The 25941-nt window shown below is 37.2% G+C and overlaps 1 protein-coding gene across 3 annotated transcripts in view; it reads left to right on the top strand.

Annotated features, from left to right (window-relative positions):
• The window catches only part of SEC23A (SEC23 homolog A, COPII coat complex component), a 65656-nt gene extending 57516 nt beyond the window's left edge, over nucleotides 1–8140 (top strand). For 2 of the 3 annotated variants that reach the window (XM_061159195.1, XM_061159197.1), the window contains exon 20: nucleotides 5359–6749. In XM_061159195.1, the coding sequence (XP_061015178.1) occupies nucleotides 5359–5448 (90 nt within the window). In that variant the 3' untranslated portion in view covers nucleotides 5449–6749. Of the gene's footprint in view, nucleotides 1–5358; nucleotides 6750–7569 lie in introns of those variants that run through there. The other variant, XM_061159196.1, reaches the window with a different exon arrangement.
• Nucleotides 8141–25941: the final 17801 nt, after the last annotated feature.

Here is a 25941-nt window from a genome sequence, read left to right as displayed (position 1 = left end):
TCCGCCATCTTGGCTCCTCCCCCCTATGTAGTCTTTTTAATCAAACTAGTCTTCTTACTGCACTCTGAGTATACTGAGCATGTAACTTGCCCCTGTCACTGCTTGTCACATATCGTAGCCATCCCTCAAGGCTCAGTTTTAAAAGTTTACTAGCGCAATGAAACTTTTTCTGTGATTGTATGACTGGATATTGTGGAATATCCCTGACCCTTCATTCCCCCTCTCTTTCCCCATCCATTTCTGATGCCATTTATTTTTCCTGTTAGAATATAAGTTACTTGAGGGTAATAACTGTATCACTTTCATTTTTTACTTTCCACAGTACCTTAAACATTAGCACATATTGACTGTAATACATCTGGACAGGAGAATAGAGATTAGAGTAAGGAAGTCTGTGGAGATGCTTTAGGAGTTAAAGAAGCTTTTGTGATACAGGTAGGTAAATTGAGTCCATGGTCTAAAAGTCCTGAAAAGTGAGGAGGATTTTTTTTATAGCAAGGAAAGGAACTTACTCCTGGAAATTGTTCAAAGGGTACATAGCACATGTGAGAAAAATTTGTCTCCACCTAATACATGTATGTATAGATTTTCAGTATCATCCCTCACTGTCTTCCACTTGGTGGGAGGGAACAAAAAGCCAAGTATAATACTGTGAGGTGGAACTTTGGACTACAGACTGTCCATGAGTTAGCCTTTCTTTTATACTTTAGTCAGTTGAGTATTGGTTTTGGTTCTGGATCCCACAAGTTAAGAGGAACTTCACAAGAAAAGAAAATCACAAGAATATAGAAAATATAGCACCAATAGAGTTAATGAAAGTAGTAAATAATCAGTATGAAGGGGAAATTAAAGGATACTTTAAAACAGTATTCTTCAGGGGTCATTTATCAATTGCCCGTAGGGACTAGGTGAACAGACGAGTGAAACTGGCTGCATATAAGAGAACCTGTCAGTCTCAGTGTCAGAAAGCAATATCTGAGGGCAGGGGGCCATGGCAGACTAGGGTTTATGGGGAGGGTCCACAGATCTTTTTCTAAAGGGAGTGGTTGTTCCTCCCCTCCAGATGACTGTTGGTGTTCATGTAACTCAATTAACAAAGTGTGAGCTCACGTTATGAAGTCCAAATAAAACATATCTCTTGTGGCTGAATTTCTGCATTAAGAAAGCATGATTTAGTTCTTGGAACTAATGACTTGTTCTTTGTTTTGGGGGATTTAAATTACAACGTGGAGATGTAGATGGAAGACTTATAAAGAACCTGTTGAGCTGGCTTAAATGTTAGAGCTCTTGTTTATGCCTCTAATGTTCCTATTTCCAGGCAGTAATAATTAAGTTCCAGTTTAATTATTATAGGTTATATTATTATAACCTATTATATTATATAACCTATATTATATATAACCTATAGGTTATATTATTATAACCTATGGGCGAATTGAGGTGGAAAACCATCATGGATGTATTTTTAAAGAGAAAAAGGGTACAGTCGAAAAATTGAGATCAATCAACTGGAAATTTTTGATAAGATTGAGTTGAGCATTAGTATGTGTCATTTCAAATAAGATGACAGTATATAAATTAGAAAACCCGTGTATATTTTATCTGGTCTAGGAGAAATAGATCTGGGACTGGGTGAATTGAGGTGGAAAGGCATCAATCCATGTGTCATTTTGGGCTGGTAGTTGAAAATTCTGCAAGTTACTAAACTTCCCTATGCCTTCTTTTCCTTATCTACTATAGAGTTTAATGACACATACTTGATATGCCCAGTAATACTCAGTAAATATTAGTTATTAGTTTTCCTTGTTATCACTGGAGAAAACAGTCTCTCTCTAAAGATATTTAAGATAGGAAAGAAAACCTATAATAATATAACCTATAATAATTAAACTGAAACTTAATTATTACTGCCTGGAAATAGGAACATTAGAGGCATAAATAAGAGCCCTAACATTTTAAGCCAGACCCTGAAGGAGGGAGATCATTTCATTGGGTGAATATGATGGAGAAGGAAATCCCAGGTCAAGGAACAAACATGCATATTGTTTATCTTATTCACTCATTCATTTATCCATCCACCCATCCATCTATTCAATTTTGAAAGCCATCGTCTTTGGAGAAACTTAAATATGCTTAGTTGTTATTAAACGAGTTCTTTTTATTCATTTGATAAAACCTTGTTTAAATATTTGCAATCATTCGGTTAAATTATATCCTTACACTATATGGTGGTTTTAATTACGTTATCAGGTCTGTCTCTCCTTTATTTTATAAAGTTTTTTCCTCAAAGAGGCAGTTAAAAGCAGTTTGGATTTCTTCTCATTATTACATTTTAGAAAATATAATAATCTTTTCCAGAAATGCATCTGGTTTAGGAAAATTTAGAAATTAGTCACAGTTATACCTTTGGGGGAAGCTGGCATTTGATCCTATCTTTTATGAATAGACTCTTATGAAAACAAAACAAACAATTCCTTTTAGGTTGGTTCCAAACTATTTGAAAGATCTTTCAGTCTGTGTTGAATTAGTTCATGTGTCTAAAAACAATGAAATTTTGGTCTAATGTATTTATATCAGTGTTTCTCAGTCTTTATATTTTGTTAAATTTGAAAGCATCCCTTTTTTGTAATGCTGTTTGAAATGTCAAAATTAAATAAATGTGATAATTAGAAGTAAGAAAGAAACCAAGAGCCTAAGGTTTTTCTTGACAATGACTTTTATATGAGAAATTATGTTAATTTTTTTATAGATAATAATAAATTGAATCTACACTGTTTTAGTCATTGTACTAAGATTTTCTTAAACTCTTTTTTATGAAAACACCCTTGTGAGGTGAGTACTGTTAATCTTATTTTTCAGAAGAGGAAATTGACACTTAAGTAGATTAAGTAACTTTCCCCAAATCACATAAACTGTGACAAGGGTTTGGATTTGATCCTAGGTCATTATAACTCCAGAATATGAATTTTTAACCATTAAGATAAATTGATGGTTGAAATTTAGGGAGTTAACATGATAGCCAAGCATTTTGCTAAAAATGATGAAATCTAATACCTTAGTTTTCTTTTTGTCAGAAGTCAAGAATCCAGTGTGAGGATTATCCATGGATGACCTGAAGGGGGCACCGCTGCAACACTGCTTCTATGGTGGTGCTGGAGGCCTCTGATGCTGTAGGGCTTCGTGTACTAAATGATAGAAAACTTGGCCCTTTCTGCCCAATCCTGGGTGTATGTTAAAGAGAAAAAGGATACAGTTGAAAAATTGAGATCAGTCAGCTGGAAATTTTTGATAAGATTGAGTTGAGCATTTAGTATTTATCATTTCAAATAAGGTCATTTCAAATAGAAAACCCGTATATATTTTGTCTTTACTAGGAGAAGTAGATCTGGGATTGGGTGAATTGAGGTGGAAAATGTGTAAAGTGGAAAAAAAATCAGGTTTAATTACAGGAAGAAGAAAAGGGAGCTATTGGCTTATTACTAGTTTAAGTCACATTTTTGATACCTTACTTCCTTTGTTAACTAGGAATGTAGAATAAGAAGTATTTCAGCCTATAAAAGAATAGATTTCCTAAAATAGATAATAATGTTTAGGCCAGCTGCGTGTGTCAGGTATTGTTCTATTTGCTTTATACACTTTAACTCATTTAATCAATATAACAACCATGTGCAGTAGGTTCTGTTCTTACCTGTATTTTACAAACAAGGAAACTAAGACTCAGAGAGGTTAAGTCACTTCTTCAAAGTCATACAGGCAGTAAGCAGCGGAGCCAGGATTTGAGCTCAGTCTGTCAGGCTCCAGTCTCTAAGCTCTTAATTCCAGTGCTGTTGTCTCCCTTCGTTATGTAGTTTTTCAAGTTCTTATGAATTCACATATGAAAACACATAATAAAATTGATTTTCCTTTATTCAGGAGAGGCCATGCATGTCTGTGGCTATAGCAGATAAGAACCACAAGAGCTGTAAATTCTTATCTCATGTTTGCCACTAATTTGCTGATATCCTCTGAAAATTACTTAATTTCCTTATTTTAGACTTTTATATATACCTATAAATAAATTGGATATCAGGTGAAGAATTTAAAAATCCAGATATAAAATACTCCAGGAAACTTTCTTGCTACAATAAAATTTCATTATTAGTGGATTTGATTACTAAGATCATTTCATCAACACAGTTTTTATTAAAATAGAAGTCAGGAATTTTCCCTAACTCTTGTTAGTTACATAGAACCCACAAGAATCAATGAAAATGCCTTGAATGAAAATATATGTCTGTTTTATTTAAAACATGATATAAATTCTCTTCCTTCCAGCTGGCAGTTCTGCTAAAATATGTGTAATTGAAATTTTATTTTAGTAAACAGGCAGCAATGAGGGAGGGTTAACTTCTTAGTAGAGATAAAAGCACCAATGCATTCAAGACAAATTAACACGTTACTACTTTAAAGACTGAATTGGATATGGAGCTGTTCTAATGCCAACTGATGAATTGCAGTACAAATCTGACTCTCACCTCTTGGGGTTAGTGCAGACCCCAAAAATTAAAGGACATGGTCCACCCAAGACCTACCCTACTTCAGATGCCAGCCAAAAGTCGAATCCCAGGTTACCCACATTTCCGACCAGCTGGCTCAAATCTGTGTGTAGGGGGTGGTGAGAAAGGGAGAGTGGTCGGATGGGAGATGGGTCGGTGGGGTGGATAAGAGGTTCCCACGACCCCCATCAGGTTTGGAAATTCCCTGGAACAACTCACAGAACTCAGAAAAGCACTATATTTATGATGACAGTTTGATTATAAAACTGATAATAATTCCTTTTCCCATGGAATTGGGGTTTGTCACCCTCCCAGCTGATGTATTGATGTATTTATTCCTCAAATAGGAATCTCCACTTGGCTTTGGTATCCAGTGGGGTTTTTTTTTTTTTTTTTCTTTTGCCTTTGTATGATTGATTGAAAATCTAGCCGCACCACCCCCCCCCCCCCGCCCGGCCGCCCCCACACCAACCCTTCCTCCCTGGAGGTCAGGCTATCTTAAAGCCCAGCCATCTAATTACATGGTTGATCTTTCTGGTGACTGGTCCCTATCCTGAGTCATCTCATCTCACAGCATAAACTCTAGTGTGATCTGAAGGACTCATGAATAACAGATGCTGCTGTCAGGTAATTCCAAGGATGTAGTCTCCCTCTCAGGAATCTGGGACAAAGACCAGTCAGATTTTTTATTATACAAGAACATAGACATTATTCTGCTTAAAATGATTTCCTTGTCTATTTTTTTCTTTTACACATTTGCTTATACATTTTAAGGTATCATCCTGTGTTTTTAATTATAGAAAATATCTTCCTTTTCTTCTAGGAGTCTGGAGCACCGATTCTCACAGATGATGTTAGTTTGCAAGTGTTTATGGATCACTTGAAAAAACTTGCTGTGTCGAGTGCTGCTTGATGTGCTGAACTTATTAAGATTGAGAAGATGAAATAGTATTTGTTTCTTTTTTTCTCTTCTTTTCAGTTAATCTGTGGAAATCAACAGAGAGATCTCTGTAGACTCTTTTTGTATTAGTATGGTTTGAGACAGCATTTGGAAAAATGTTCATGTTTGTAGATTAAGCTAGAATATAAGAGCAATACGAACAAATTTGTTTTCCTTGCCACAGTATTATAACTGGTTTTAGAAATTTGAGGTCTTTATAACTTAATTATGTTAAAAAGTAAAAATAGTCTGCCTTACACTACAGGGATATAACTCATTTGTATGTTTGCAGACAAATTCAAAGTGGCACTGAATGTTCCTGACTCTTTGAAAACTTGTTTCTTAATTTTAACCAGAAAGTAAACAAAATCATCAACAGTAATGATAAATGTGAACATTTTTGCCTATTCATTGAATATTTTTCCATGATATTCAGCACTTATGTATACACTTCTGTACCTACTCTGTTAAGGCAGATTTATTTTTATGATGACTTGTTTAGGAATTATTTGACTTTATATATGGTAATTTTCATGAAGATAATTTAATGTTTTTGGTCATTTGAAAAAAATAGTTTAGAGATGAAAGTTCTTTTGGGTGACAAGTCCATAACTGATAACATGTGAAATTCCCACAAAGGACCCAACTATGTGATTAAACATATTTTTTTTAATAAAGGGAAATAGAAAAGAAATAGTTTCATCACAGTACGTTTTAGAATGGCTTTGCAGTAAAAAGACTATTGTAACTTCTAAACCAAATTTAATATTCATTGCATGCTTTTGTTTTTCTGAGGTAAGTTTTATATTATATCCTTCAGTATTTTAAACTCTTGGGAGTTTACACACTACTTTCTGTTTTTGCTTCCATTTTGTGAACTGTATTAAGTTGTAGTTCTTATTGAAACAGTATTATCTAATATTTTGTTGAATTTTATCATGTGATGATGCTCAGTTCTCTTGATTTATTCATTAGTATCATTCACTTTTACCTTTTAAAGTTTACTTGTAGCAGATGTTTACATTGCTAAAGCCAGATATGTTTGACGATGAAATTTACATCAAGTACTGCAATAAAAGGTGGTGCTACTATATGGGCTTAGAAGGACTGTGCAGTGATTGTATTTGCATGAACACAATCATTTGATGGTAAAACAGATACTTTAAATGAATTGTTTATATGTTTTATTTGATTAGAGTAAATAAATTGCTCTGTTCCATTTTATTTGAACTGTGATAGGTCTAAATACCAATAAAATACACATTTTCTCTGTTTTCCCGCTTATTTTGAAATCTAGTAAGCCTGAAAAGCCTAGTATAAAATTAGAGCATTTATAAAACCTGCTATTGATGGACTAAAAAGTCACTTATTAAAAAAAAAATAACAGCTTTATTGAGTTTTAATTCACCTCACACAATTCACTAGTTTTTAAATATTCATGGAGTTGTGTAGCTATAACCATAATCAATTTTAGAGCATTTTCATCCCCCAAGTAGTTATTTGTTTTTGCTGTCAGGCCCTGAGAAGAGTCCCTGTGATAATGATACATGTTTGGTTGGTCTGGCCCCTTTAACTTGGGTCCTTCAAGAATGTATTGTTATTTCTTCTCTTGAGTGATGAATTGGTACTTACCCCTAAACTGTCCTCATTACAGCTGAGAGAACTAAAGTGTTAATACCTCTGTATTTAAGGGGTAAGGATGAACAAATACATCATCATATCCTTTTAACTTACCATTTGAAAGAAATCACCTGGATTATTTTTTAGCTATTACTAAATTGCTAGTTATTTAAATAGACTTGAAGGAAGAAATGTTAACCCTTTCTGTGAATTTAGAGTGGGTAGTCAATATTTGCTAAATTATGAGCAGCACTGAGAAGCTTTGGTGTGTCCAGAACTGTTTGCGAATTCATTCTTGAACCTACTTACCCTTGGTGCCCTTATCTCTAAAAATGAATTTAGATCTCATCTATGCACAGTTATAGTTTGTTGTAACAGAATAAATTTATTCTTTTATTGGCTGATTGCGAAAGCGATCTGATATTTTCTCTATCCACTTCTTCACTTGATAAACTTCTGTCTCATATTTCCTAGCCCAGACTGCATGTGAGGAATGTGCTTGTTGTCCAGACCAGACCAGAAACCAAGGAATTATTTTCAACTCTTCGCCTCCTCAACATCTTTAGTAACCAGATTGTACCAATTCCAGCTCTTTAGTATCTCCCTAATCTGTTTTTTTTTTTTTTTTTTTTTAAGTTTAAGTGAAGTCGCTCAGTCATGTCCAACTCTTTGCAACCCCATGGACTGTAGCCTACCAGGCTCCTCCGTCCATGGAATTTTCCAGGCAAGAGTACTGTAGTGGGTTGCCATTTTCTTCTCCAGAGGATCTTCCCAACCCAGGGATCGAACCCGGGTCTCCCACATTGCAGGCAGACGCTTTACCCTCTGAGCCACCAGGGAAGCCACTGTTCACTGTTCTCCATTTTACTGCTATTGTACCTTCGTCATATCTCACCTGGTTTGGTGAAATGGTTTTCTAACCAGTCTGCTTTCCCCACCAGTCTGCTTTCCCCAGTCTCTTTTTCTCCATCTCTTCAGTTCACTGAAACCTGGGTTATGATTATGTCACTCCCTCTGCCCTCCTAATAAAATCCAAGCACTTTGACCTGGTAACATTGTGTACTATATACCAAATCTATAGCTCTCCCTAGAAATAGTACAAAGGATGCAATTGAAAAGGTAGGGCAGGAGGGTGGTCTCTAGTTCTACCTAAGTTTTAGACTTAGGTGTGGTGTTTGGGGTCAGTACAATGATGGGAGCAGATGTGTTCTTTACTGGCTGCTACAGATTAAGTGCTGTGGCTTATTGCACTGGGCTTAAAAAAAATGAACATTTTTTGTTATTTTTCAAGCAATACTGACCAATTAAGATTATTTGTTTTCTAATGTCTTATTTTCCCTGTTTCTGATGTACATGCATACATACTTCTTTTACTCTTATATACTTGGTTTGTATTCATCTTGAGCATTTTATCAAGTAATTTCAGAGATATTTCTATTTTTTGTTTGCTTTTTAATAGTCTATGAAATTAATACCTTCTCCTTTCGTATGTGCATTGTCCCTTTTTTGTTAAACATATTAAAACAAAAGCTTGTCTAAGTTTGACATATTATCTGGTGACTATAATAATAGGCATGCAATTTGCCTATCCAGTATGTAATACTGAAGTTGGAGAAGGAAATGGCAACCCATTCCAGTACTCTTGCCTGGAAAATCCCATGGACGAAGGAGCCTGGTAGGCTGCAGTCCATGGGGTCGCTAAGAGTCGGACGCAACTGAGCGACTTCACTTTCACTTTCAGTTTCAAGCATTGGAGAAGGAAATGGCAACCTACTCCAGTGTTCTTGCCTGGAGAATCCCAGGGATGGGGGAACCTGGTGGGCTGCCGTTTATAGGGTCGCACAGAGTCGGACATGACTGAAGTGACTTAGCAGCAGCAATACTGAAGTTACATTGGTAAATCACATTTTTTCCTCCCTCATCCCTATCTATGGCTGATACTGAAATAAAGCCAAATTATTTGGGTTGAGAATGTGATACTTGGGAAATTGAGGATTTTTTTCCCTAAGTAAACATAGAAAAACATATATAGTAATTAATACTTCTGAAGTGTTTGGAAGATGGGTAGAAATATTAACTTTAGGCTTTGTTAAATCAACATGACATTAGCTATGTATTTTTAGAAGTTAAAGGTAACAAAGATAAAACCAGGATACATACTTTTAAAGCCAGATTTAATTTCCAAACCAGTGGAGGAAAAGAAGCAATAAAAGTAATTTGGTGGATCAAGAAAAAGCAAGAAAGATTAGGAAGGCAGCCGGGCAAATGGGAAAGCATGGTAAAGGAACACAAAAAGGACGAAATAATGGATTAATACTTTTTTAGTGTATTTTATGAAAATGGAGAAATATCTACTAGCCTTTCACTATAATAAATAATAACATCACATGTACTGTTTTTGAACATTCTGACAATGTGTCTTGGACTATAAAAACTGGTGTTTTCATATACCATACAGAGTATAGCCAGGTTGGTCATTCTTTATTCATAGTTGAGTGAATAACTGCTTTATTATTTGAAGCAACAGAAACACAAATAGGAAAATAAGGATAAGTTTCATAGATATTCATAAATATTCCATTTCATAATTCCTGGATTCTTAAAACTTTCTTCAGGATCTATCCTAGTGGCTTTCAAAAACGCTTCTTGGACTAAAAAATTCCACTAATATATATAAACCAGAGAATTCAAGATAAATTCCTTTTAAATCTGATAAAAATCCTCCAAAATTTTTCTTTTGCAAAAATTGAGAGCAAATAGCTCAATGCTGATGAACATTGACATTATTTGATCCATTGATTAGAACAAATGTCCATTTATGGTGAAAATGATCAAAGCATTTGAACATTGCTCTTTTAATTTCTTCTGATCATTTAAGACCAACATCTTTCTGTCGCTTTCCTGGCATTCTTCAAATTTGATTATTCAGTGTAAATGCATATCTTACATTTTTGTCATTGCATAGCTGATAGTCTCTACAACTGCTGTGTGCTGCTCTTCACAATTTAAAAATGGAGGAGCAATTTAAAAAATGTTTTACTGTACACTGTTTAGTTCTGTTTAGACTGCAACTATTTTCATTTCCGATCAACCTCATCGAAAATTTTGCACCAAGGAAAATTTCTAAGTTGTGCCATTAATGTAATGTTTTATTTTCTTGGTCAGTCCTTTAGTTTTAAAACAGTTCAAAAGAAAGTTTTAATTGTAAAGATACTAAAGCTCAGTAAAGGTTTCGATATGCACACTAAAATTCGCACTTAGAAAAAAGATAACACTTCAAAGTTCACACTGTTTCACTGTTTTAAAATTTAACCACAAACAAAAACTCTGGGTGGCCATATAAAGACTGAGTGAATTGTTTCTTCACCTTTTAATTACCACTGTTTAATTGAATCTACTGTTTAAACACTAGGATACTTTGAACAATGGATATTGAAGACCAAAAAAAAAATCTCTTCAAGGGAGATGAAATGATTCAAAAACTGTTACTAACTTAACCTTCCAAAGGCAAGGGTGTCCTTATGTTGTGACTGGATTGTATGGGATTTCTCTGAATTAAGTTCTGAGTATGGGACAAACACAATGTTTATGAAAGGATAGGTAGTAACAAGGTAATAATCAGAAAGTTACACACATATTATAACTCAGGGATAGCCATAGCAATTGTATAGATTGTAGGCCAGTAAAAATTGTTTTAAGCTGGAGTATTTTATCATTGATATTATTTGGAATTGCTGGGATATGGCAATAAAACTCAAGCCAAGTGCTTTGACCTTGTTACACTGCTGTCTTGGAAACAAGGTTATTTTCTCATGAGTTATATAAGAAATTTCAATGAAAATTATAAAATATTTAGAAATGAACAATAAAAGTACTCTATCAAAACTTGTGGTATGGAAAAAAAGATTACTAGAGGGATATATTGTTTTAAAGGCAACTGGAGAAAAAAGATTGAAAAATAAATGAACTTTGTATTCAACTCAAGAAAATAAAAATGAACAACAAATCTAAGGAAAGAAGGAGAAAGGAAATAAAATAAGAATTTTAATGAGATAGAAAACAAATGGAGGAGATGCTTCATAAAACCAAAAAGATAATAAGCTTTGAAAGTCTTAAATGCACTTCAAAAGCAAAGAAGGAAATTGGATATCAGCTCATCTTCTGAATAGTTTTTTAATAGAAATCTTAAATGAACAATTATTCAAATTTTTTTGGTCCAGGCCATTTAAGAAGCATAATTGTTTAGTTTTCTAATTACCAAGCCATCTAAAATTTGTTCTCTAATGAATTTCAGGGAAACTTGATGTTAAAATCATATACTTACTCCTTATGAACGTAGAAGTACTTATGAAGTTGAGAAATTATAGTTAAGAGTCCACTGAGATCGTTAAGTCCTATTTCCTTACCCAGTTCAAGAATTCCCTCACAATATCCCTGATGGTTGATTGACCTCTCTAGATCACTTGTAGTGACAGCTAAGACAGGAGAGCTGTAATTGCTGACCCCTACAAGTGACTTACACTTTTAAAGAAAAGATAGTGAACTGGGAAGGATTAATATGTGACATACCAAAAAGAAGCCTTGACCAGAATTTGATGGCGAACATTTAAATATGTTTTACACAACACATTCTGAGGACCATAACCACTGACCTACAAAGCCTTCTGGCCCTCTGATACTGTCCTTAAATGAGAGCGGGGCAGCCCGTAACGCAGGAAGTCTGTGCTAGTTTAGAAATACGCTTTCCAAGCAGGACATCATGTACCTACTTCCCAGCAGAGCCCTGTGTGTTTCCCAACTGCAGTAACCAGAGTACACTTCTAGGTAGAGACAAGGGCATGAAAAGCCAGGGGGTGCGAATCTGTTTCCTAGGGAAAATGTGGCCTGAGCTGCTGCTGGGAAGAATTCTATTTTCTGATCTTTGTCAAGATCTTGCTCAGCTGCCTTAACAGGGTGAAGCAGCCACAGAAGGATCCTATGTGTACATTTAAACTTGTCTGAGGACTGCACTGTTTGTTTTAGCAGAACAGGGAAATCCATAAAATCAACAATTTTTGTAGGGGTTAGACATTTTTCTAAGGATAACAAATCTGTAGGTTACTTAGGAGTTACAGTAAAGACATCACTTGAAGTGATAAGCGTTCTGATTGAAGAACCTCCAACGAGGGAGGATCACATTTCACTAGATTTACTGGTTTAGGGCTGATAGTTCCTGTCGTGAAGGCAATTTAAAAATAACTTAATCTGCAGAAAATTAATCTTCATAAAATCCTTGTGATGTTGATAGGTCAAGTATTTTGCCTGTTTGAAAACATCTGGGAAGAAAAATTCAACCGAGATGAGAGAATCATAGCACAGTGCTTCTCAAGCTTGACCAGGCATAGGAATCACCTGGTGATGATAAAATGCAGATTTTGACTAAGTGCTAACAAGGTAGGTGGGGAATACAGAGTCAGACACAGTCCTCCTCTGCTGAGCCCAGGTTATTCCATCCTATGTGATCTCTTGAAATGTATCATTCTAAAATTCTATTTTTAATGAGAACATTAAGCCAACTGATTTATCAAATATCCCATTTCAGCAAGTATTTCTATTAAAAAAGTTACTAAGTTACTGAAATATTAATGGGAGTACAGTATCATGTACCTGAAGAGAATGTGTTCATTGAATCTTGGGTTTTGGTAATACCTGGAATCAGCTTCTATATTTAGATAAAGGTGTTGAGAAAATAAGATTCTGAGTAATAGACTTTGGAATAGCTTTAATTATTTTAGGGAAGATGCATCCTATTTTTTAGGACTGTGAAAGCGAAGGCATGTTACGAAATGTTCTTCACTAGGTATATTTATTAGTTGCTTAGACAACTATTATGGGTTAGATAGACATGGATATCCGGTGGCTCAGACAATAATATGCCTGCAATGTGGGAGACCTGGGTTCAATTTCTGGGTCAGGAAGATACCCTGGAGAAGGGAATGGCAACCCACTCCAGTATTCTTGCCTGGGAAATCCCATGGACAGACAACCTGGCAGGTACAGTCTATGGGGTCACAAAGAGTCAGACATGACTGAGCAGTTAACACACTAGACAACCATTATGGGTTAGACAGACGTGGATATTCATGGAATTAGAAAAATAAATTCAACAGTCTGAACAGTCTTTACACCAACAGACTACTGTTCTGTGTGTATTACATCGTCTCCTTTTTAAAAATTTTATTTCTTTAAATTTATTTTCAACTAGAGGATAACTGCTTTATAATATTGTGTTAGTTTCTACCATATATCAACACAAATCAGCCATAGGTGTACTGATGTCCTCTCCCTCTTAAACCTCCCTCCCACCTCCCACTCTGTCATATATTTATTTACAGTAGTATTTTCAATTATGTTCACTTATTGAGTATCATACAGCTTTTGATGTGGCTTGTTGTAAATGACTCTAATGATTAGTTTCCATTTGGAGTCTAAAGTCCAGCATGGTTTCAGGGAGCTCATGCTTTGTTATTGCAGGTTCTCTGGCAAGAACATTCACGGCGCCCATTGTGCTTACTCAGCCTCTCTGGGAGACAGCTACATCTGCTTCTCCATCTGCATCTTTCAGTTTTAAGTCCATATGTCCATATCATTAGCTGTCCAGCTGTCTAATGAAGGAAATTAACTGGATTCAAACAAATCTCCACCTTGCTGCAAGACCTTCCACAAAACAATAGTTATATGGAATGCTGCAAGGATTTCTTATGATTAAATAGATCATGAAACTGTGATGGCTGAAAAGAGATATGTTTAAACATGACCAGAGTTTACTTTTATTTATTAAGAATATAATAAAAAAATGTTTAATAATGAAGTAGCCATGCTACATGTTATATATGGCTCTGCACCCGTCATAGATAAAACCCACTCATAAATAAAATCTAAGGTTGCCACTACAGGGTAAGAAAACCAAATCCTTAACATGGTATTCTAGACATATCAATCAGCACGCCTATAACACTCAGCAAGTCCTCTGCTTGCAGCCCCTCTGCCGAGATAAGCAGTCAGTTCCAGTTTCTTCCTTAAACAAAGGCTTGGGATCATTTAAAGTCATCTCTAATCTGCAGACTGGCTGCTAACCTATAAAGTGATTTGGCATGAAAAAGTTTTCCCAGTAAAGATCAGTTCAGTTCAGTCACTCAGTCGTGTCCAACTCTTTGCGACCCCATGGACTGCAGCATGCCAGGCTTCCCTGTCCATCACCTACTCCTGGAGCTTGTTCAGACTCGTGCCCATCGAGTTGATGGTGCCATCCAACCATTTCATCCTCTCTCATCCCCTTCTCCCATCCAACCATTTCATCCTCTGTCGTCCTCTTCTGCCTTTGATCTTTCCTAGCATCAGGGTCTTTTCCAATGAGTCAGTTTTTCGCATCAGGTGGCCAAAGTATTGGAGTTTCAGCTTCAACACCAGTCCTTCCAGTGAATATTTAGGACTGATTTCCTTTAGGATGGACTGGTTGGATCTCCTTGATGTCCAAGGGACTCTCAAGAGTCTTCTCCAACCCCACAGTTTAAAAGCATGCATTCTTTGCAGCTCAGCTATCTTTATAGTCCAACTCTCACATCCATACATGACTACTGGAAAAACCATAGCTTTGACTAGATGGACCTTTGTTGGCAAAGTAATGTCTCTGCTTTTTAATATGCTGTCTAGGTTGGTTATAGCTTTTCTTCCAAGGAGCAAGAGTAAGGATATCCCAGTAAGGATACTGGCAATTAATTAGACTATGTATACTTCCTTTTCCTCTAAAATTTGAATAGGAAAACTCAGAGAGCAGCAGCTCTTCTGTAACGAGAGGAAAAATGATAGAGAAGAAACAAAGAGTGGAAGAGGCACATTGATTGTAGAACCAGAGGGTGATGGTTCATGAGCCGTGGCTGGGGCGGGGGGGGGGGGGGGGGGGGGTTCTGAGATGCCCTTGAACCTTGAAGCGTAGCTCTTTATGGAATCCTTTCAGCCTTACTCCCAAATTGTCATTGTTGCTGTTTAGTCATTCAGTTGTGTCCAACTCTTTGGAACCCTGTGGACTGTAGTACGCCATGCTTCATGGGGATCTCCAGGCAAGAATACTGGAGTGGGTTGTCTCTTCCTTCTCTAGGGGATCTTACCAACCCAGGAATTGAACCCTTGTCTCCTGTGTTGCAGGCGGATTCTTGAACCAGGTGCAAATGTGCCCTTACATCAAATCCCCACTATTGAAAAAGATTTTAACTTGTTGGTGAAACAATGGTCACAGTGACAATGATGATACTACCTTTTCACCTGGCTGTTGGAAAGAAAAGGGATTCAGCATTGAGAACACTAATCAGACAGTGAGGTATGTGGCACATTTGAGTCCCCGAAGATGCTTTATCTGCTCACTTGGAACAGATAAGGTTCACCTGGTTTGGGTGTCTTTCTAACACTATCCAAGAGGATTCCTAACTTATAGCTTTCTGAAGACAACAAAAAATCTTAATATCGATGAGTAATGGGAATTACACATGACTCACTCCACGTCTTTATAATTAGTGCATTGAATGAGCAGGGATCAGGGATCGTGAACCATAATTTTGAGAGCTACTGTATTTTTATCTCTGTCCCTTTAAACTTGTTCAATGTGTGTAATTTTCCATTCATCAACCACTTGTGGAAGACCCTAGCAGGTTGATAATTTGGGCGTCACTTCTACCTAATAGATCTCTCTTAAGTCATAGACATAGTCCCACTTAACAATAGCCAGATTCTTGCTAGGTGGAAAGCATTCATCATTTCATTCACAGTTCTGCATGCAGTCTATCTTACAGCTCACGTTGTATTCTGCTATCTATGTTATCTTAGTCCAAGTCACTTGTTTCATATTTATCCACAAGAAGAGTATAAACTATACATACACAGAGAATTCCATTGTCAGTCTCTGGTTCTTCTCTCAGTGAAGCTTCCTAACAGCCTGTCTTGGGAATAGTTCTATTCTCCATATACTCTTTCCCCAGGACCTGGAGATTGCCTCCTGGGTCCGACCTGTTCACCTCTTCCTCCCCAATGTTTGCTCTGTGATACACAATTCTCACTTTAGGACCTTTATTCCAAGTCACAAGATTTGCTTATAAATAGCTCAGAGTAAACCCGAAGAGACAAATCTTTATCAATGAATTCTAGTGGAAGGCTACATTTGCCTCTCAAATGCTAGACAAGGCCATCTGTCTGTTTTTCCTGTTAATGAAGGTGGTGATCTGAGGCGTGGTTTTGTGTAGAATGTCAGTGGTTATGTTCTCCTCTGCCCACTGGGTCTGCTCTGCTGGTGGGCCTTCTCTGTGGGCTGTAACCATGGGAAGGGTGACTCAGTGACGAGAGCCCACCCTGGTGGGAGTCCATGCTGAAACTGGACACTCCTCTGTGCCAGTCTATGACACCTTGTCTAACACCTCGTGTAAGTGTTTCTCCGTAATTGTCGCTAAAAAATATCTTGGAGGTACTATCATTCACTCACTTTATATGCAATACTATGTAGGTTACATAAGTGCTGATAGACTAGAGATGAAAATTATTTATAGAGCAGTGCCTTGTGCTAAAAATATCAGTTGCTGATGATTCTAGAAAGTTAGAAAAAGAACTAACCTACCAGTCAGATATATGCAGGGAGGGAGACATGAAGTATTTTATCGTTTATCCTTCCTGTAAAGAAAATTATAATTTCATTTCAAATAATCAATGAAAAATTTCTATGTGTTAGATGATTCATACATTAGAATGTATCTGTCCTTTATTTCTGACTTTTGTACGTAAATGAAATTAATACTAAAATATATCTTGCCATGTCTTCTTTACTATTAGATTTTAAAAGGACTGAAAAACAAATTTGTCAAGAGACAAAAATTATTCTGTGCTTTTTTTTTTCTGTTAAGGGCTGTGTCATTACATTTCTCTATTATTTTCACTTTCTATTTATTTGTAGAATTGCTGAACTAGTTCTTGAATTGTGTGAAAATTTTAATTCACTGTGGTTTTTTTATGTTAATATTATTAGACCTTCAGTAAACAAAAGAGAAAATGACTAAGGGAAGAAAATAATGACATAATAAAAATAACAAGGGAAGCATTTCAGAGAAATGTTAGAAAATGTTGAAGAAATTTCAAACAAGAGGTGAAAATAGCTTAAAGGCACTAACACTTCTTCACCACACGGGGGCAGCAGCTACTGCATAACTGAAACAAGTCATTTTTTGTATTTCTCCACTTTAAATTCTGGACATTTCTAGTTATTTTTTGTGATTTTAAAAATACCAATGCCCATGCCTTAGTGTATGATTTTTGACAACTAATCCCTACTCTTGTCTAAAATAATTGGACCCCCAAAGTAAAAAAATAGTTTGTTGAAAGTGTACAGAATTGGAAAGTCTGAGTTAATGTCCACATCATACATGGAAAACTTAAAAAATCCGAGTTCCCAGAAGAAAATTACAAATACATAAAATTAAAAATTTTCTGTAAATCAATTCTTTTAAAAGTAGCAATTGTGAGAAAAAAAAAAATAACAATTGTGGTCTCTGTAGCACAATTAAGAGAGACTGGGAGGGGATTCCAAGGTCACACATAACCCTAAAATCTCCAGATTGGCCACGTTTTGACCTGTACTTTCTTGCAGAATATTTAATATTTTAGTCATGTTTCGTTTGGTTACCATCTAAATATAGATTTTTAAGTATGATGTTCATTTTTAAAGCAAAAGCACAATAACCATAACCAGGAGAATTTGTGTAAGAAAGTTATATTTAGTAGAAGATCCTAAAATGTCAAAAATTCTCTGACTCTTATGTTTCCATGCTCGAGTGAATTACTTATCATATGAGTGGAGATCTTCTGTGGGGATAAACAGCTTTGGTAAATGTTAGATATAGTGGGTGTTTCAGCTATTTTTAAACATCAAGGTTTGAGCATTTGCTATTTCCAGCAGGAGTAATCCAACAGAGTTTAGATTAAGAGGTGCTTTCTTTTTTATTTTTCTTTAGTATAATCAGTGTTTGTCTATCTAGGAAACAGGGGGAAACAGATAGTCTATCTCTTTTAAGAAGAAGCATCCATGGGTGTTGATATTAAGCACACACGCAGGGGACTGAGGGTGCCGAGTGAGGTGTTTAGGAGCATGTCATGACTGCATGGGTTTGTGTCCCAACTTTGCCACTCCCCAGCTGAATCACTTTGGGCACGTTAATCTCTCTGAACCTGCTTCTCAGCTGTAAGATGGGGAAAATCACAGTACCTGCTCATAGGGTTGTGTGAGCATTAAATGGTTAAGTGCCTGTAGTATGCTTAGAACAGTGCCTGGCGCTTACTAAACGCCCTACTGTAAGTGTTGGTTGTCATCATCGTCATGGGAGGCTTTACTCCTCTCTGACTCTTCATTGTCTGTTGGGCACCCCACGTTATTATCTGCCTTTTACAGATAAAGTAACTAAGACTTAAAGACCTTATAAAAGTGTGCATGGCTGAGAAGTGGTAAAGTACATGGGTTATATTATACTGATTGTACACAAACACACCATGAATTGTAACTGAATAACAAACTTAATAGTAATTAATAACAAATTGCACACTCACTTTGTGCCAGGCACTGTTTTATGTGCTAAGGATAACCTCTGAGACAGGCACCATTATTATTTTCATTTTGTCAAGGAGGAAATAAAGGTACAGAATAATCAAATGACTCACACAAGATGATATAGCTACTTAGTGATAGACTTGAGTAAGTCCAGGTAATTTGCCCCAGAATCCATGACTTATTTTTGCTGTTTTCCCTGGGGGTGATTAAAAGTTCCTATGGAGCGTCTATGGAGTCCTGAGATGAGGGAAGGGTATGGGAGGAACTCATTGAAAGGATGTGACCGCCAGTTGCATGGAGAACTGGACCAATACAGTTAATGCTCCTCACCCCTGCCCCTGTCCTTGGAATGAAGCTCTGCCCATTGTTCCCAAACTAGAGGCTCTTTCAAAGACATAGCCTTAAAAAAATAGATGTTGATGAGACCATCTGAACTGAAAAGGTGACAGAATCTAATTAAAGCCTCTGTATAAGCTTTTAAGGTTCTGGTGGGTGAGTGCAGAGATCAGCTCATCTAGCAGCCACCCAAGACAAGTCTTGCATGCGAATTTTCTTGTTTATTAAAACTGTCACCCACCAATCTGGAGTGGTCTGCCCCTTTCCTCAATTCTTCCTTGCTCTCAGTGTATGGGGCCAGTTGAACCGACAAAGTGTCATTTGGTCATCACTGGCTTGGCTGGAGGGCCATTCCATTTGGTGTTTGGTCATCAGCCTTCCCCTCGCTGCCTGTGGCCCCTGAGGACTGTCTCTCTTGGTGATGCTTCAGGAGAGCCCAGCCAGGAGCCCCTGCTGACCAGCTCCCACGCCTGCTCGCAGGGGTCCTACTGATCTTCCCAAACTCAGTCAGTCTACACTTTGGCCACTGGCTGTGGGCTTCCATCACTGCCCCATGCTGCAGTGACATCTTGCTTGGTATACTGATTTGTGATTTTTCAAGTAACTTCAGGATCCTTCATTAAAGTTTCTGAAAACTTCTGTTGCTCTCTCTAGCTTTCTGCCTACATCCAGGTACACCTGAGTAGGGGTTAAACGCAGTTCCCATAGACCTTCTCCACACTGCTGTCTCCTTTATTATAACTGCCTGTTAGAATAAAACTCCAGGCAGGAACAAAGACTCAAACTCCTATTGATTTGGGATTTACACTTACCAGAACTCTTTACTACTTATCTCCTCCACCGCAGGTGCTTTGATATTAAGTTGAGGTGCTCAACCTCATAAACATGTCCTAGATATCCCTCTTTTACTCCCACCCACCTCCTACCTACTTTCCTCTCCCTCTCTACCCAGACTCCTGATTTCTTTAATTTAAATGGAGGTATAATCTATTTCCAGTACTATCATTACTACAAGCATTGTCACCATCACTGAGAATATACAGCAAATTCCCAGGCCTGGGTATTATATTAGGGATGTGTTGCAAAGAGACTGTTGGAACCTGCAAGAAAACCTAACTTACAAGAGTCTAGGGGGTTATTGGGCAATATCTGCTTCTCCAAATTAATCCACTGGGAAGATACAGTAGATGAAACAGCTGAGATAGATATGGGTTATATATTGAGGGGCCATGTAAGCCAGGTTAAGAAGTTTAGATTTTATCTTAAAGGCACTGAGAATCCCATGGCAGATTTTAAGCAGGACAATGTATGATCGGAGTGGACAATCTGGAGGTTGGTAAGGCTCAGTTCAGTTCAGTCGCTCAGTTGTGTCTGACTCTTTGCGACCCCGTGGACTGCAGCACACCGGGCCTCCCTGTCCATCACCATCTCATGGACTGAAAATCTTTTGGATGGACTGGTTGGATCTCCTTGTGGTCCAAAGGACTCTCAAGAGTCTTCTCCAACACCACAGTTCAAAAGCATCAATTCTTCGGTGCTCAGCTATCTTTATAGTCCAACTCTCACATCCACACCTGACTACTGGTAAAACTATAGCTTTGACTAGATGGACCTTTGTTGGCAAAGTAATGTCTCTGCTTTTAATATGCTGTATAGGTTGGTCATAACTTTTTTTCCAAGGAGTAAGCGTCTTTAATTTCATGGCTGCAGTCGCCATCTGCAGTGATTTTGGAGACCAAAAAAATAAAGTCTGTCACTGTTTCCACTGTTTCCCCGTCTATTTGCCATGAAGTGATGAGACCAGACGCCATGATCTTAGTTTTCTGAATGTTGAGTTTTAAGCTAGGTTTTTCACTCTTTCACTTTCATCAAGAGGTTCTTTAGTTCTTCGCTTTCTGCTGTAAGTGTGGTGTCATCTGCGTATCTGAGATTATTGATATTTCTCCCTGCAATCTTGATTCCAGATTGTGCTTCATCCAGTCCAGCATTTCTCATGATGTACTCTGCATATAAGTTAAATAAGCACAGTGACAATATACAGCCTTGACATACTCCTTTTCCGATTTGGAACCAGTCTGTTGTTCTACGTCCAGTTCTAACTGTTGCTTCTTGACCTGCATACAGATTTCTCAGGAGGCGGGTAAGGTGGTCTGGTATTAGCATCTCTTTCAGAATTTTTACACAGTTTATTGTGATCCACACAAAGGTTTTGGCATAGTAAATGAAGCAGAAGTAGATGTTTTTCTGGAACTCTCTTGCTTTTTTCAATGATCCAATGGATGTTGGCAATTTGATCTCTGCTTCCTGCGCCTTTTCTAAATCCAACTTGAACATCTGGAAGTTCACGGTTCACATACTGTTGAAGCCTGGCTTGCAAAATTTTGAGCATTACTTTGATAGCGTGTGAGATGAGTGCAATTGTGCCATAGTTTGAGCATTCTTTGGCATTGCCTTTCTTTGGGATTGGAATGAAAACTGACATTTTCTGGTCCTGTGGCCACTGGTGAGTTTTCCAAATTTGCTGGCATATTGAGTGCAGCACTTTCACAGCATCATCTTCTAGGACTTGAAACACATAGCTCAGCTGGAATTCCATCACCTCCACTAACTTTGTTCGTACTGATGCTTCTTAAGGTACACTTTGCATTCCAGGATGTCTGGCTCTAGGTGAGTGATCACACCATCATGATCGTCTGAGTCATGAAAATCTTTTTTGTATAGTTCTTCTGTGTATTCTTGCCACCTCTTCTTAATATCCTCTGCTTCTGTTAGGTCCATACCATTTCTGTCCTTTATTGTGCCCATCTTTGCAAGAAAGTTTCCCCTGTCATCTCTCATTTTCTTGAAGAGATCTCTCGTCTTTCCCATTCTGTTGTTTTCCTCTACTTCTTTGCATTGATCACTGAGGAAGGCTTTCTTATCTCTCCTTGCTATTCTTTGGAACTCTGCATTCAAATGGGTATATCTTTCCTTTTCTCTGTTGCCTTTTGCTTCTCTTCTTTTCATAGCTGTTTGTAAGGCCTCCTCAGACAACTATTTTGCCTTTTTGCGTTTCTTTTTCTTGGGGATGGTCTTGATCACTGCCTCCTGTACGATGTCATGAACCTCCGTCCATAGCTCTTCAGGCACTCTATCAGATCTAATCCCTTGAATTTATTTGTCACTTTCACTGTATAATCATAAGGGATTTGATTTAGGTCATACCTGAAAAAAGGAGGACAGCTGAGAAGTACTTGTGGACATCTAGGCAAGAGGGATTATGCTGGGAGAGGGGTAATGAGAAGGATAGAATTCAGAGACTGATGTGGGAGGGAGAACTCCCTCCCACAGACTGCCTCTGCCTGGAGTTATTTTAGCTAGGAAACTCATACTTATTCTTTCAGTTTTTAAAACAATTTCATTGAGATATATTCTACATAAAATTGTATATATTTAAAGTATTCAGCTTGATGTTTTGATAAATGTGAAAATATCACCATAATCAAGCTAAGTAATTTACAAATCAGCTCTACACAGTTACAATTGCATGTACAATTCTATCTTGAGAAGATTTAAATTGAGATCAGTCTTCTTAGCCAATTACAAGTATGCAATATAGTATTGTTGAAAATGTGAAAAATATGTATATACGTGTACACACACACAAAGAGAAATATTATTCAGCCTTAGAGAAAAATCCTGCCATTTGAAACAACATGAATGAACCTGGAAGGCATTATGCTAAGTGAAATATGCCAGAAAAAGACATACTGTATATTTGTCCTGAAAGAGCCCCCCAGTTAAGACTTCCTTTACTTCTCATGGCTTGCTCCCATAGCTTACCTGTGCACATTTGATATGATAATTTTTTTTTTTTTTTTTTTACTGTGTCTGTCTTTCTCACTAGATTGTGCTGTCCCTAATGAGGGCAGTAACTTTCCCCCAAAGTTTTTGTATTCTCAGACTTTATTCCGTCGCTTGATACATAAAAGCCTGTTAAATATTTGGTTAACAAATGAATGGGTGAATAAACAAATGAATAGACCTATCAGAGTGCTAGGTGTTACTCTGGAAAGTTATGCCATGTTGTGCCTTGGCACCCAAATCCCCTGAGTCAACATGAATGAAAACACCTGGATCCTACAATGCAAGAGTATTGACCCAGACAAGGAGACTGGCCCAGAGCTGGCACAGCAGGAATGTCAAGGAATGAAATCTGAACATTGAGCACAAGCAAGGCAACTTGACTTCTTGCAAAGCAAAACCTAAGTCTGAGTTTTAATGTATCTTAGGGTATAAAAAAAATCAGGGGTCCCTCCAGTCTGTACTTCTCTAACATGGTGGACTGGAATTCTAGTGTGGCACCATGAAAAGCAAGAGAAGTTACAGGCAGCCACATCCACCCACCTGCATCATACCCTTCGCACTATTTGCTGCATTGGAAGCAGATCAAAGGAAAAGCAACTGTTTAAACTACTTGGTGTCTCTGGTCTTTCCTGCCCTCCAAACCAAAGCAGCTCTCAGCGCATGCACCACACATGTGCAACACTGGTTAGATTTTTATGGTTTTTGTAGACTAATTGGTATGAAGCTCTATTCCATTGTTTGATCAAGATTTTCAAAACTTTAAATCTTTTACTTTAAAAAGTTTCCCTTATCTAGATTCTAGATCCTCTGTAACTACTTTCTGTCTTTGCTTTCTGATTAGAGCCAACAGAAATTTGTCCTTTTTTTTTTTTAAATTTCAAAGAACCATCTTTGGGGTTATCCTGATATTTTTCTATTTTCGTCTTCATTACTTTCTTCTCTTATTAATTCCTTTGTTCTTACCCTTGTCTTGCTTTACTGCTTTCTTAGAAGTTCTCAGCTCATATTATGATGCTTTCTTTGAGTGTTTGTGAATATTTTCCTCTGGGTACCTCGTTGGTGATACTGTATTCTTTAATGTGTAGTGTTCTCATTTTGGCTATTTCTAAATTTATCTTAATAATTTTTGTTCTCCTTAGGAGGTTTATAGGAATTGGTGTTCGGTTTGTTGTATAAAAAATATGATACACATATCCAATAAATTGATCTTATGTATTTCTTGAAATATCATCCTTTTTATTTTTTTTGGCCTATATCTGATTGGCTAAGATACAGACAGTGTCAAAGTTCTCTACTACTATTGCATTGCTGAAAATGTATCCTTGTATGTCTATGGATATATTTCCTGTGTGTGTTTTCGATACAATCCTAGTTGGCATATATAAAGATTTGACTGTTGTTTACGTACTAAGGACTTATTAATGTAAAATAATCCTATTTTAATGTAAAACAATCCTATGTAATGCTTTTGGCCTTATATTCCTCTTAATTAGTTATTAGTATTTTCATCACTGCTTCTTTCTCATGTGCCCTTGTTTTTCATACATCTTCCTTTCCTTTTACTTTTTTCCTTTTTATGTCACTTGATATTATATGGGGCTCTTAAACTCAGCAGTTTGGGATCTGCAACCCTCTGACTTCAATATGTTTGGTGTTACCTGTCATCTTGTTTCTTGTTTTGTTTTCCCATTTCTGTGCATTTCCATTGTTTTGAAATATGGATCTCATTTTCTTTGCTTTTATCTTCCTTAGGAGATAGTCACACACATATTTAAATTTTGCTAGTGGTACTTAGCTTAAAAGTTTTTCAAAAGCATTCATAAATTTACATTTCTGTAACTCCAAAGAGTAAAACCATATCTTTGATTACCATTTAGAGCAGTTTAAACTCCCCTCCGACTTCTCCTTTGAGGATCCCTGGGGGTTCAATGGTAAAGAATCTGCCTGCAATGCAGAAGATGTGGCAGAAGCCATAGGTTCCATTCCTGGGTTGGGAAGATCCCCCGAAGGGAAATGGCAACCCACTCCAGTATTCTTGTCTGGGAAATCCTGTGGATAGAGGAGCCTGGTGGACTACAGTTCCTGGGGTCTCAAAAGAGTCAGACATGACTTAGCACCTAAACAACAGCCACCACCTTCTCCTTGCTTATTACCTCTCACCCATCCAGTTCTTCTTAATGAAATCTGAGTTTTAAAATTTAGATTATTATACAAATTTTAAAAATATTTTTTCTTTCAAAAATGTTTATTTTTAATTGTAGCATCAGGAATGTTTTGATACTGCTTTAGTTTCTTTTTAAAAACTCTTCCTAGATGATTAAATCCATCTTTTAGCCACTTTTGGAGCTCTGGAACACTTCTATGTTTACCTTCTTCCATTTTTACCTCCTTCTAGGCTTCTTCTCTTGGCCAGTTGAAATTGGTTTTCAAATGTATATTTTTTTAAAAGGTTTTAAAAATATGAGTGGGTATAGTTTCTGGAACACCCGAGTCTGTTTTATTGCTTTCATAAGTATGAGACAACTTGGGTGTATGGATGAGAAATGCTGCCTGCCATACCAGTAACCGAAGGATGCCGTGGCCATCAAGAGAAAGGCCACTACAGCCACGCCCAACCGTGCCCCCTGAGGGGATCCAGGATGGACAGAAACAGGACACCCGCCCTAGACAGCCTATCAAAGACAGGATTTCAGTGAGCCCAGACTCTTGCATCTTCCCCTACAGAGAAATGTGCTAAATTCATTAACTTCAGATGTCTGATTTTCTTTCATTAACAGTGATCTTTTGATGTTCCAACTACCTGGTTTTTGTTGCAAAGCTTATATAGACCTTACCTCCTCTCTAACTTCTGCTAGAGCAGTCTCTTCCAGCTAGCTGAAAGCTTGGCTTAAGTCCTCAGGATTTCTTCAGAATAAAACACAATTATCAAATTTAAGGCTTTTTCTTTTCTCCTTAGTCAGCAGCTGTGTATAAAATTCTTGGATAACCATGAATTTCCCCTCAGGTGTAGTAGGGCGAAGGCAAGGTCGTGCACACTTGATGGTGCT

The sequence above is a fragment of the Dama dama genome, chromosome 13, assembly GCF_033118175.1.
Source record: "Dama dama isolate Ldn47 chromosome 13, ASM3311817v1, whole genome shotgun sequence".
Taxonomy (NCBI): Eukaryota; Metazoa; Chordata; class Mammalia; order Artiodactyla; family Cervidae; genus Dama; species Dama dama.
The sequence above is the reverse complement of the archived record's forward strand: the minus strand, read 5'-3'. Positions and strand labels throughout refer to the sequence as shown.